The sequence below is a fragment of the Parasteatoda tepidariorum genome, chromosome 5, assembly GCF_043381705.1.
Source record: "Parasteatoda tepidariorum isolate YZ-2023 chromosome 5, CAS_Ptep_4.0, whole genome shotgun sequence".
Taxonomy (NCBI): domain Eukaryota; kingdom Metazoa; phylum Arthropoda; class Arachnida; order Araneae; family Theridiidae; genus Parasteatoda; species Parasteatoda tepidariorum.
In genome coordinates, this window is record NC_092208.1 from 14,068,988 (window position 1) to 14,084,143 (window position 15,156).

Below are 15,156 nucleotides of genomic sequence, written 5' to 3' on the forward strand. Positions count from 1 at the left end.
TACAAGAATGTCAAAATTGCCAATTTATATAAATAGTACAGAAAATGCATAAACAGCAAAAACTAAGCAACATTTAAAGCAAAAATATACTATTCAAACAAGGGATAAAATAAAAAGATACATCACATTTAAAAATTAATTTTTTTAAATTATTATTTTGTTCCTAACTTATGCTTTATTACAATTAGAGATTATATTTTCCTCAAGATGGGCTACTAGGATACTTCAGAGCTACTCAATATGAAGAAAAATAATATAACCACAAATTTAAAAATGCCATCAAATAATTAATGAATTTGAAATATCAATAACAAACTCAAAATTTAAAGTTCCAATATTTAGATACTTTGTGATTATCCTGACGACCATTTTCGCCAAACCCGATATTATCGCCAAAACGTACCTTCTGCGGCAATGACCACAAATTTTATATTTACTGTGTAATTCTTGACTACATGAGTTAGCTTTCTTTAGGGTATTTAAACTAATTTATGTGGCAGCAACTGCACAAAGATAATTATGTGTTTGTGCTTTAAAAGCTATCAAGGATTTTTGGCTGCTGAAATGATTTATAATAATATATATGGTTAGATTCAAGAATAATTAAATGCGTAATTATAAAAATAGAGATCTTTACTTTGTTTTTATTTTTTTTTTACACTTTTTGATCATGTACTTTTACACTTTTATTTGTTATTATTATTATTTGATAAATGTAATGAGTTTGGAATTTTTATTCTCAAAATTGCTTTGTATTATGATGGCGCCAAAGGATTCGAGCATTTCGACGGATAATCCCAAAGTACTAATATTTAAAATAAAAGCTTGAAGGATAGAAGAAATAGCTGAAATCATGTGATTCCTTTTAAAGCGTCAAACTACAGGAATGATTTGCAGTTTATATAACAATTTATTATCCAATTTTTTAGTCAATTAATTACAACCTCATAAATTACCAAGCAATTAAATAGAGATCAGAATCTAATATATTTAATAATACAGAATGCTATAAGCAAATATTTTAAAATTGCAAAACAAGTCGTAACAAATGTTTTTAAATTTTTAAAATAACATTGCACTCTTGTTGTTAAAGATAAAAAAAAAAAATTTAAATTGTGTGCAACCGTGCAACTTAGATAGAGCTTTAATTATCATACAGAACTAATTCATCATATAAATCTGCAAACTTATATGTCTACTAAACTCTAACCAATGCTAAGTATGATAAGTATTTTACTTCTTCATCTCAAACTATATGTTCGTAAACTCTACTTGAGACAGCAACCTGTAACCACTAAAGCCCTAGCCAATACAAACAATACTTAAACTGAACTCTGAATTGAAAACAGATTTTAAAAATAAAGCTTAAGATGTCTGTCCACCACAAATTCTGTACAGTACTGTCAGTAGATACAGATATTTTGTATATCAATGGTGAAAGAATAGCTGTAAAAACATTTAAGTACTGTAACATTTACACAATTATGTCTGAAAATTCAGTTTCGCGGTTATGTTGGTGTAGCTCATAAATTCTTCCATTTTAGGACCAGATGTTATCACTGATATTATGAACAAGTGAGAGAAAACCTATTTCAATACATCTTTATCTTGGATTTTTTCTTATAATTCTGATGGCTTTAAACTTGACAGAATCTAACAAATAAAAACAAAACAAAAATCTAAAAAATCATTGTCTCCTTCGATTTTCCACTACATCGTACCGATATTGTTTGCTCACCGTACCTGACGGTGTTTTATTTCACCGTACATGATATAAAACACTGTCCCATATTCCGCTGAAATGTTTTATATACTCTGAAAAAATAACACGAAACTTTTGAAACATACAACGCCAAAACTTTTAACAATCACAAAATTTTAAGAAGTAAAATATTTTTCCCATTTAAAAAAAAAAATTATAAGTGACCTAAAAACACAGAAATTTGTCTAAAAAATTCACAAGATGCCGTTTAAAGAAACTGTTAAAATACTTTGAAGGAGAAAAGTTAAATACATGCAAAAACTTAACAAACTGGGTCTGATCCTTTTTTTTCTTTTTAAATTTTCTAACAAAACCTTTAAAAAAATTACTTTTAAGCTTTTCTTGAAACGATAAAATAATTACAATTAAGCGCTAATCAACAACTACATTAACTGTAGAAAAAAGTAGAAGCATGCTCACAAGATTCTCTTCCTCCTTCCGCCTTTTTGAGCGGCGAGCATAGCGATCCTCGGGTGGTTTTATCGCTTGCCGAGAGGGTATACCATGAGGAATGTAATCTTTATCTTGGTCCGAGCAGTCTGAATCCTCATTTAGATTCTGATTCTGAAATTATCAAATTTTAACTATCAATATTCTAGCAGACCCAAAGTACTAAAATATTAATAGCACCACCCCCTCTAATGAAAGTTCTTTTTTCTTTTTTCAAACAACAAATTTTTGTATATCTCATATGGTTTAATGATTTTTTTTTAAACATACATTAATGATATCCATGAATTGTGAGATGAATTTTTAAACTTAGTGAATTATATAACTTACAATTTTCGATAAAAAAAAAAGATGATGATGAGCAAAAGAAAAAAAAAGTGAAAAGTCAAGCAAACTATTTTTCAATAATTTTTCAAAATAAATTTTGATAGAGCGAAGCATCATAAATGAATGTAGCAGTTGTAAAATGTGTCTCATTCATATTAAATAATTTAAAGCTAAATGGGACGAGACATTGTTTATGATAATAAAATCAATTTCAGCTCCAAAAAACAAAAAAACTTTACAGCTTTCAAAATTGAGTATTGAATGAATTTCTCATTAAAACGCAAGGACAAACAATATGCAGGAAATTATGAACTAAACACAAAAATATAAATGAATGTAACAGTTCCAAAATGTATCTCATTCATATGAAATAATTTGTAGCTAAAATGGTACGAGACATTGTTTATAATAAAATCAATTTCAACTCCAAAAAAGAATTTTACATCTTTCTAAATCGAGAATTTAATCAATTTCTCAATAATAATGGAATGTCAAACACTATGCAGGAAATTATGAATCAAACACAAAATCTGGATCATTCAAAAATACTTTAAAATGTCATCAATTAGATTACAAAAACAGTTTACAATGTATGATTAAAATTTGACTCTTAATTCAAATTTACCCAAAAATATTATAATATAGATATTAAAAATTTCACAGAAGAAAATATTACAAAATCAATAATATATGCAACCAGATAAAAAGTTACATTAAAAATACAGATGTAACTAAGTTTGCATTTTGGTAATTCTTTCAAGAAATGCATAGCAAAAAGACAAATGTATTGTCCAATGAAAAAAGCACGGAGACAGAATATCTTTTCTTTTTTTAAAACAGGTTGAAGAGAATTATAAAAGCAACTTAAAAGTTAGCATCATAAAAATTGCAAAAGTTGCAAAGAGATAAAAATATTCAAACAAAATACAAATTTCATAAAAACGAAACTGGATATAAGATGCCTAAAAATGAAATAATATTTTAGATAAAAATTAAAAACATTTGTTAACACACTTTAAACAATGTACAAAAATAATTAAAAAGCATATAAATAGCTGGTTAATCGAAATATCATGCACTCTATAAAATATTAATTTAAAACAAAAATAAAGAAGAAGAATCAGATTACCATTCAAAAAATAAAGTATTTGAAGTTTTCAAAAGCAAAAAAATTAAATATACTTTAAGTTTTGTTATATTTTTAGACAAGACACAGTTCACTATTCTACACTGAGTTAAAAAGCTACACTTTCATGTATGTTCAAAGTATGTTTTTATGTAAGTTCAAAAACCTCATCACCTCATCTACTTTAAACTCACTATAATATAAAAGCAAATATAAATCCTTAATTAGTGATAAACTCTAGTGTATAACTGTGAAAATATGAAGTAAAAATATCATTAAAAAAAAGAGAATAAAAAGCAGTTAAGACGCAAGGGAATTGAATGTTAGTTTTTGTTACAAAAAAAAAGGAACATTGTAAAAATAACTTAAAATGTTAATTTAAAAACAAAATAAAATGATTATCTTAAAAGTGTATTCAATTTGTTTGCTGGCATATTTTTAACAGAATACAATAATGTAATTAAAAACATAATATTTTCGTTAAAGAAAAACACATGAAATATTTTTCAAATCAAAAAAGAAATTTTAAAAATAATCAATACATTTTTTTCCTTTAAAAAATTTACATTCAATATATGCATTAAGCACAATAATTAGACATCAAAAATGCTTCAGAATTTAATTATAAAAAAGGTTAATGTTTAAATTTTAAGGTAACTATGTTATATTAAGATATATTTTTTTTCTCACATTATTTCAGTAAATTACTTTATTTGCTCTCATATTTTAAGTTAAATAACAATAATAAAAAATTAAGCTTTAATTATTATTTTTGACTTTTTGGGATTTACAGGGTGATTATGAACCCAACTCAAAAATTCTGAAAATTTCTCCAATAAAATCATTAATTACGTATTGGAAATAATTAACGTCCTCATAAATTTAAATCATTGATATTTTCAAAACATGAAATTCTAAATAAATTATATGCAGCATAATTTAAATTAATAATTATGCATAATGTTACTTTTATCTCTAATCATATATATTATTCTACTAGAAAAAATATTTACAAATGAAAGAGATGCCAAGTATAAATTCGAGTTCTAATATTTCTAAATAAAACATAAAAAATTTTTTAATACTTAAATGTGATCAATAATTTTTTGAAATTTTTGGACATCGGACTTCCGGAAACTTCCGGATTGCATTTACTGAACAATCTGGAAATCCGGATTTTTTCCGGACCACAATCATCTCCGGATTTAAGAAATCAAAATTAAGAATTCGGAAAAAGAAATTTAAAAAATAATCAATAAATTTATTTATTTTTTAAAAATTAACATTTAATATATGCATTAAGCAAAATAATTAGACACTAAAAATGTTTTAGAACTTAATTATTAAAATGTTAATGTTTAAATTTTAAGTTAACTATGTCCCACATTAACTGTAGNCACACTTTAAACAATGTACAAAAATAATTAAAAAGCAAATAAATAGCTGGTTAATCGAAATACCATGCACTCTATAAAATATTAATTTAAAACAAAAATAAAGAAGAAGAATCAGATTACCATTCAAAAAATAAAGTATTTGAAGTTTTCAAAAGCAAAAAAATTAAATATACTTTAAGTTTTGTTATATTTTTAGACAAGACACAGTTCACTATTCTACACTGAGTTAAAAAGCTACACTTTCATGTATGTTCAAAGTATGTTTTTATGTAAGTTCAAAAACCTCATCACCTCATCTACTTTAAACTCACTATAATATAAAAGCAAATATAAATCCTTAATTAGTGATAAACTCTAGTGTATAACTGTGAAAATATGAAGTAAAAATATCATTAAAAAAAAGAGAATAAAAAGCAGTTAAGACGCAAGGGAATTGAATGTTAGTTTTTGTTACAAAAAAAAAGGAACATTGTAAAAATAACTTAAAATGTTAATTTAAAAACAAAATAAAATGATTATCTTAAAAGTGTATTCAATTTGTTTGCTGGCATATTTTTAACAGAATACAATAATGTTTTCGTTAAAGAAAAACACATGAAATATTTTTCAAATCAAAAAAGAAATTTTAAAAATAATCAATACATTTTTTTCCTTTAAAAAATTTACATTCAATATATGCATTAAGCACAATAATTAGACATCAAAAATGCTTCAGAATTTAATTATAAAAAAGGTTAATGTTTAAATTTTAAGGTAACTATGTTATATTAAGATATATTTTTTTTCTCACATTATTTCAGTAAATTACTTTATTTGCTCTCATATTTTAAGTTAAATAACAATAATCAAAAATTAAGTTTTAATTATTATTTTTGACTTTTTGGGATTTACAGGGCTGATTGTGAACCCAACTCAAAAATCCTGAAAATTTCTCTAATAAAATCATTAATTACATATTGTAAAAATTCAAAACATGAAATTCTAAATAAATTATATGCAGCATAATTTAAATTAATAATTATGCATAAGTTTACTTTTATCTCTAATCACATATATTATTCTACTAGAAAAAATATTTACAAATGAAAGAGTTGCCAAGTATAAATTCGAGTTCTAATATTTCTAAATAAAACATAAAAAAATTTTTAATACTTAAATGTGATCAATAATTTTTTGAAATTCTTGGACCTCGGATTTCCGGAAACTTCCGGATTGCGTTTACCGAACAATCTGGAAATCCGGATTTTTTCCGGAGCACAATCATCTCATTTAAGAAATCAAAATTAAGAATTCGGAAAAAGAAATTTAAAAAATAATCAATAATTTATTTTTTTTTAAAAATTAACATTTAATATATGCATTAAGCACAATAATTAGACATTAAAAATTTTTCAGAACTTAATTATTAAAATGTTAATGTTTAAATTTTAAGTTAACTATGTTCTATTGACGTATTCTTCACTCACATAATTTCATTAAATTACTTTATTTGCTCTCATACTTTAAGTTAAATAACAATAATCAAAAATTCAGTTTTAGTAATCATTTCTGAATTTTTTGAATTTAAGAATAATTTTATAAAAAAACTAAATAAAACTTACAAAAAAAAAATTTCAAGAATATGCTTACTAAAGCAAGAATTTTATCTAAATAAAAGCTAACAACATTTAAGTCATGCAATAAAGAGAATGATGAAGCAATAGTGTAAAGCAATAAATGAAAAAGCACAAACAGAAGAGGTTTAGAAATATCCAATAATTGATTTTCAAGCAATAGAATGCATAGTAAAAAAAATTATATAAAGAAGGAATAAATTGCAAATAGATTAAAAAAATTTAAATTGATGAAAATGACAGTATGGAATTTTACCAAATCCCCAAGTGTGGCTCCTTCTTGAAATACATGATAAGGATATAAGATACGTTCATAGTGTTGACGTAATAGGGAGCCCACACCCCTGCCGGGTGGGTAACCCATTCGTGTTGCTATTCGAGACCATCTTCTTTCTCTTGAAACAATATCAGAACCACCTTCCTCTAAGACAACCTACAAAATAATTTTAAAAATAAAAAATACAAGGAATACACAGTAAACCATTAATTATAAAACACAGTAAACACCTTATATTTAATTTTTAAGATTGACATGCAAATTTAAACGATAAAAAAAACTTTACATTTATGTTGTAACAAAAGCTTTCACATTTTCAACATAAAATACCTAATGTGGAATAATTCATAACCCAAGAAATTCTTAATGTTAATCTTGTTCTACAAAAAAACAAAATCATAAAATTAAAAGTTAAGAGAAAAAATATCTTAACTTTGCAGTTAACAATGCTTTTTTAAACCACTTAAAAGTTAAAATATTGAGGAATCAAAAATCATATATTGAAGCACTTTTAAGGTTAAATGCTATTCAACAAAATAATCTGAAAGTAGTCAAAAACTCTAATACTAATTTTGCAATATTTCCCAAAGAATCAGAAATGCTAGATCTTGTTTTAGAGGTCTGCACAATTCTTGGAGAGCCTCAAATATAAAATTAAAAACAAAAATAAATGTCTATAAGGCTACCGTGCTTTCCATTTGACTGCACAGTGCCGAATGTTGGAGTCCCCAGAAATCAGAAAATGAAAAACTTGAAACTTCTTTAAATGGATGCTTAAATATTATACTAAAAATCTTCTGGCCGAATAGTATAACAAATAAAGACTTTTTTTTAACAAAAGCTAATATCTTATCAGTTTATGAAGAAATTTTAAAACGAAGATGAAGATGGCTCGGCTATATACTAAGAATGGATAGAAACAATACTGCAAATATTGCAAACTCACGGGTGCCTGACGGAAAGAGAAAAAGAGGGAGACTAACATGACAAAGATGTGTTAAGGAAGATCTTAGTAGAGCAGGATTAACTGGATAGTAAAAAGAGCAATGCCTGGTCAGAGACAGCAGTGTGTGAAGAAAAAGACTCGAGGCCTTATGTGCCAGTTCAGCAATAAGTAAAATAAAATGCAGAATTTCTAAAATTTAATATTACGATATTATAATCTTAAAGCTGTTTTTTATGCAAGTAGCAGCTAAGAAGAATATTTTTTTCCTAGGAGGGATTATTTTCTTCTTACTTTTTTTTTTTATAGAAAAAGCAGGTAAAAATTGCTAAGACTTTATTTTTTTAGAAATACATGTTATTTTCTAATGATCTTGCAAAAATTAAATATAGACCTGTAAGACTTACACATTAACTTCAGTAAAAGATTCATAAAGTCTATACAAGCATTAAATTAAATTAATAAGGCCGTATGTAAAAGTTACAAAAGTTCATAAAAAAATAACATTTGCAATATAATACAAAAATGACAAAACAAAAACTCACAGTAAACTGGTCAAACAGCAATTTTCTGAAACAAACTCAATGTAAAAGAAACACTTGAAATTAAAAAAAAACAACACCCTCTAAACAACGCCCATGCGCAGTAGAAGAAAAAAAAGGATAGGGAAGGGAAGGATTGCGTAACAGATTAATATAATTTTTAACTGGGGCTGCTCAGTTAAGACTTTAATTTCGCCCTGTTAAAAGAAATAATAAACTAATATTCCTCAATCATTTCTCTCAATAGAAAAGGTTTTGCTCTATGGCTTCCAGAGCTGGTACCCCCAGAAGACGTCCGCTTTGGTGGCCATATTTTTATTTCCATTGTTTTTCTTTTTTCTTTATTGCTTCAATTATTCTTTTTTTTGAAAATTTCAGCTAATTTGCAAGTTTCTGTCAAAGAAACTTCTGTTATTATAGATTTGAATATTTAGTATTCTTTTATTTATAGGTTTAATTCTGATTATGAATATGAATATTTACTTCGTTAGGATTTTATCCAGCTGGTTAAATTTTTAAAAGTTTCTCTTTTTTTTAGGGAGTGATGTATATTATTGAATTTTTTAAGTGATTTTAAATTATTTTTTAAATAAATACATTTTTAAAAAATTTCACATTTAAATGTTAATTTTTTCATAACTTCAGTTTAAAATATCAAAAAAGCTTTCAAGATGTTTATTAATTAATCTTTTTTTTTTAGTTCACTTTTTAAAAAAAAATTTATGCTCAAAGATTGTCTTTTAGTATGCTTTGAATTATTTTTTACGAACTACAAATTTTTCTCTTGTTTTGATAATGTGTGAAAATTACTTTTTGAAATGATTGCATTAAATAGCGTAAGAGGATAATTTAAAAATTTTTGAGAGTATCAAATTCAGTTATTGGACAATTGATAATATTACACAATTTGATAAATTTTCACGGTCTTAAATAAATGTCCTCTTAAAAATTCAAAGTGCCCTTTTTCTGTCTTATGGCCACTTTTTTATTCCTAGGGAGAACTCTGCTTATAGTTAAACATTCTTTTATAACTGACTACAACTAAAACAGATAATAAAACTAAACTCACCCTATACAGTGTGAAAAGATCAAGTGCCTTTCTTTCAACATTGGGAATTTTCAACGAAGAACCCTACAAAAATATATGTAAGAACTAAATATTTATCGCATAAAAAATCAATAAAACACAAATCTTGTCATAAAAAAATATATATATTTTTAGAGAAATAGGTAATAAAACAGAAAAAAAATAATTAAACAAAAACTTACTTGCAACTCCCAAAACTTAGCTATTTGATCTAAGAAGTTTAACTTTACTCTTGTTGTAGCCTGTAAAGAAACAAAAAATTTAAATTTGATTAAAAACAATAATGAAAATAAAATATACAAAATATAGAGCTGCCCAAATAAGTCATAATATTATTTATGGACTCCCCCTGTGGCAGAATTGTTGCGACACAGCAACAAAGTCGCAGAGCGCTACAGAGTTCTTGCAGAAAGATTTTTCCTTTGGGAAGTAAAAAATTTCAGTTTTTTCTTCTGCGGAAATTTCTGAAAGATATTATCTTTTCTTCAGAATTATATTCAAAAGATGTCTTTCTCGCGCATCCGATGAAAAAAATATGCTTGGGGTTTTTTAATTCTCATTTGAGATTAAAGAAAACTAAACAATAATAAAGTAAAAAATTTCTTTTTTGCAGAAATTTTCGTTCCATTTTTTTTTACGCAGTTATTACAATTAATTTCCACACTTATAACAACTGAACCTCGAAATGAAAACAGGCATTTAGCAACCCCTTTTTGATTCCGATTCACATGATTTTGCCGTCGATCTTTTCCCCCTGGTAGTTATGGCTAAGGATTTCATGTTTTTTTTTTTTAATCTTTTTAGAATGTGATAATGACTTACAAAATGTGAAAAAGGAAAAAAATTACTGTGTTTTCCCCCTACAAAATACAAGAATATCGCTCATAATATTAGAATTAAAAGAAAGAGACCATTTTTTTTACGCAGTTATTACAATTAATTTCCACATAGCTTTTAAAATCCGATATTTTTAATATGCTATTGTTTATTACAACTGAATCTCGAAATGAAAACAGGCGTTTAGCAACCCCTTTCTGATACCGATTTACATGATTTCGCTGTCGATCTTTTCCCCCTGGTAGTTATGGCTACGGATTTAATGTTTTTTTTTTTTTTTTAATCTTTTTAGAATGTGATAATGACTTACAAAATGTGAAAAAGGAAAAAAATTACTGTGTTTTCCCCCTACAAAATACAAGAATAACGGTCATAATATTAGAATTAAAAAAAATATTACATATTCAATTGAAAAAATTATTTTATTTAATTCAAATTCTTTGTTTTTCCGAAAAAATTCTGTCACATGGTGGAGACCTTTATATCATTAAACGATCCTCGCTTTTTTAATAAATAGTGTAGAAATTACTCATACATAAACAAAATACTACTTTGCTCTCATGCTCCCAACTAACCTCTAATGAAATCTCTCTAATCTTTTAAAAATTAATATAACATACAGAAACAACTACATTTAAGTTAACAAAATTCTTATTCAGGGTGCGTAGCCAAATCATTCAACAAAAAATAAGCAACTTTTAAGTACTTTAAGCACTCAAAAAATATTTTTAAGCACTATATACATTAACAAAATGCAAAATAATTTTAAAAGACTTTACATGATCATGATATAAGTTTTTTTCATAGTTTTTGACAAAGAGCTTTTTCTTGATCATATTAGCCATCAAAAAATAATCAAGAGATTTTGCGGCTGGATTTCAGAGGGTGGAAAATGAAGCTTGAAATTGAGAATATCTTGCAAAATGCAGCAGAGTTGCACTTGAAAGTGCAATAATCTCACTGAACCCAGCTCACTTTGCGGACTTGCAAGTACGCTAATATAGATTGTGGTTGAAAGAATTGTGATAACGTTGAATAGAACAATGTGAAAAACACATTTTTGCGTAATACTTGGTGGGAATTGACATGGTAAAGAAAAAATCTAATTTTAGAAAAGGGAAAATTAAGCACTTTTTAAAAACACCAAACAAAAAAAGCACCTTTCAGGGCTTTTAAAAAACGAAAATCGAAAATAAGCACCTTTAAGCACTTTTTAAAAACGCTACGCACCATTTTATTAAGTCAAAATTGCAGGTTTTCGATAACTCAAAAACAAAGTTTAATATAATTGCTTTTAAAATTTATGTGTCATGCAACCATTTTTATATACATAAATATGTATAAATAAAATTTCTGAAAATTAAGGAATTCTCAATTACACGTATGAGTTCACAATTACACTGACACTACTACACTATGGTGATCAGGGGTCTGTCTAGGTTTTTTTAGGTCTGTCTAGGTTTAGAGGTACCTATTCTGTGAAAATCTAGACATATATTGTGAATATGTGATAACTCAAAAACAAAGTTTAATTGCTTTAAAAATTTATGTATCATGCAACCATTTTTATATACATAAATATGTATAAATAAAATTTCTGAAAATTATGGAATTCTCAATTACACGTATGAGTTCACAATTACACTGACACTACTACACTATAGTGATCAGGGGTCTGTCTAGGTTTTTTTAGGTCTGTCTAGGTTTAGAGGTACCTATTCTGTGAAAATCTAGACATATATTGTGAAAACTAAAATTTATATCAAAAAATCAACACAAAAATGTGGTAAAGTATGAAAATATTTTCAAAAATTTTCACTACAAATAAAAATCATTTATGACTGTTAAATTTTTATATATTTTTCATCATACATTCAAAAATAATTTTGGCCTTAAAATTGCATCCAAATTTAAAAATCCTTAAAAATCACTGTCCATAGTTAAATTTCAACTTGAATTTAATAAAAACATTTTTAACAGTACTAGCACTAAAAGTTATTTTCCTTATGAGAACATTTTCGACTAGGTCATAATAAAAAAAATTTCAAAGAGAAAAAAAATGTTTCATAAAAAAATAAAGGTCTGTCAGAATAAATTGACAAAAGTGTTTAAGATAATGTTCCAATGTTTAGAATAATGTTTGAATTTCGACTTCCCGTACAGTTTATAGCGGGAGAGTCTAGTTGTTTCATTTTAAAAAACTCAACGAAAAAAAGCATGCTTTGATATGGCGTAAGCGACTTGTTAGGCTTACCACCTAGCACTATCCGACCAAACACATGCTACTTTTTCTTAAAAAACAGCTTGCGGAAAAGCTCCTCTTTTCCATAGATTGTAACAAGAATGGGGTTTGCATGAGAACTTACTTTTTTTAAAGTATTTTGTGAAACTACAGTTTTTCCTAAAAGTTGAATTTGTGAAGGTACCGCTAAACGGTAGTAAATTTAGCCTGGACAGACCCCTGATGATTGTATTTTAAATTATAGGTTATAACATGCACAATCTAACATGATTATTAACAAAAATTAAATTTTTAGACCAATTTTGTTAAATAATTATTTTTGTAACACCACCAAGTTTGTTAAATAATAATAATAAAAGAATAAGTCTTTCATTTGTTAAGGGACAAGGGAGAGAAACTATTATATTTTTTCAATTGAAAATCTGTGCAAATTTTGTAGAATTTAAACCAATTTAAAAAAAAAAAAAAAAAAAAAGCTTACATGGCATGTTAACTGAAGTTATACACATGTGAATTGCTATTATGACGCAGAAGAATTAGCTTCGCAGATGGTATGTATGAAAAGGGCTTTTTCTTCCCATGCCTGGCTGAGAGCATGGTGGGATCCCGAAAAATCCCGCTGGGTGAAAAGGAGCGTCAGTTACCTTAATTGAAGTGGAAGAAAAAGCGCCAATACCATACAAATCCCGTTCTCGTTGCAATCTATGGAAAAAAAAGGGAGCTCCTCTACAAATCGGTAGCATGTGCTTGGTCAGTTAGTGTGGTGTGGTAAGCCTAACCCGCCGCTTATGCCATAAAGCAACCTTTTCTTTAAAAATGAAATGACAAGGCCTGTCAAGTTTACAGGACGTCAAAATTTGAACTATTGTTTTAAACATTATTCTAAATTTATTCTAATAGACCTTTATTTTTTTTAATGAAACTTTTCTTTTCTCTGAACTTTTAGTGCTACTACTGTTAAATGTATGTTTTTATTAAATTCAAGTTGAAATTTAACTATGGACAATGATTTTACAATAGCAAAAATTATTTTTGAACATATGGGAAAAATAAATACAGAAATTTACCAGTCATAAATGATTTTTATTTGTAGTGACGATTTTCGAAAATATTTTCTTATTTTGCCATATTTTGTGTTGAATTTTTTATATAATTTTTAATTTGCACAAATTATGTCTAAATTTTCACAAAATAGGTACCTCTTAAAAAAAAAACCGAGACAGACCCCTGACACGTCATAGAAGACAAAGGAGGGAGAAGAAATGTGAAGACTACATAATTCACTAAAAATAAAATTACAAAACAGTAAATTCTACAAGAAACTTACTTCAAGCTCATTTAATCTCTGCATACGAGGAGTAAACCGGAAATTGTCCACGTCTACAGCAAATGGTGGCTGCCATTCCTGAAAAAAATTTAGGATTTTAGAACTAATCAAATAAACCTACAATTAAATTTTAAAGATACTTATTAAATGTAAATTGTTATCCAAGTATAAAACTATTAATAAATGATGTAAAAATTAGACATTTAAATTAAAGCATTTCTTGTTAGAACTATTTTCTAGCAATAAGCTTCAGTTTAAAACAAAGAGCAAATCAATGAAATATGTATTACTGTTAATTTAAAGGTGTCTAAAAGCTAATTTCTGCTTTCAAATATCACTGCTTTTAAGAAATTTTGTTTGTTAAACTAGACCTATTTACCTTCAGATAGGGGTGTGCAACCTTTCTGAGTGAAGCACAGCAGGTAGAATAACAAAGGGCCGCACAGATATTTAGATACGATAATAGCAAATAATCAAATTTTTATATAAACTTAAGAACTAATTTCTTTTTTATCGGTTAACCTGGAATTTATCAATAATATTTTCATAAAATTAAAAACTTTTAATTATAAAAATTCATTCCAAAATAAAAAGACAGATATTAAAAAAAAAATTTCCCTTTTATCAAAAAATTTATGTATTCAAAAAAATATAAAAATAGGATAAAAGAAATGGGATTTTTTTTTTTTTTTTTATATCATTTAGTACAAAAGTCATTTTAAAATAAATTCAAACTTAAAAAAAGAAAAATGTCATCTTCACAGAATGAAAGTATAAAAAATAAATCATTATATACATATTTTAATGAGTAATATTAAGTCAAATTATTTATAGAGCTTAAATAAAAACCAAAAATTAAAATAAAATTATAGTACAAAATAAGAGTCAATATTTATCTGGTAATACTTCAGATAGTATTTATATTTCCATTATTATTAGAGATTTCATGAATTTTAAGTGGGAAATGTCTTCTTTTTCATGAAAAAAATCAGGTAAGTTACAATTTTTTTTTTTTTTAAATTATAAACATTGAGCAGCTTAAAAATTCATGTTTTCCTACACCTCTCCAATTCTTCATGTCATGTTCCATGCCTCGAATTCTTCATAAAGATATTTTCTCACAGAAAATTCACTAAAATTTTTCGCAATAAAATTTCACTAATTTTTTTGCAAAAATGGGTATTAAGTTAAAAATCCAGGATTAGCCACAGATCTTAAAAATTGCA

General features: G+C 26.2%; 1 protein-coding gene across 1 annotated transcript in view; it reads right to left on the reverse strand.

Annotated features, from left to right (window-relative positions):
* LOC107441111 (Lysine demethylase 5) overlaps nucleotides 1-15,156 on the reverse strand; it is a 67,082-nt gene that overhangs the window by 47,894 nt on the left and 4,032 nt on the right. Inside the window, 5 exon segments of the mRNA XM_071180890.1 lie at nucleotides 2,183-2,326; nucleotides 6,932-7,108; nucleotides 9,507-9,569; nucleotides 9,707-9,766; nucleotides 13,931-14,008. Of these exon segments, the coding sequence (XP_071036991.1) occupies nucleotides 2,183-2,326; nucleotides 6,932-7,108; nucleotides 9,507-9,569; nucleotides 9,707-9,766; nucleotides 13,931-14,008 (522 nt within the window).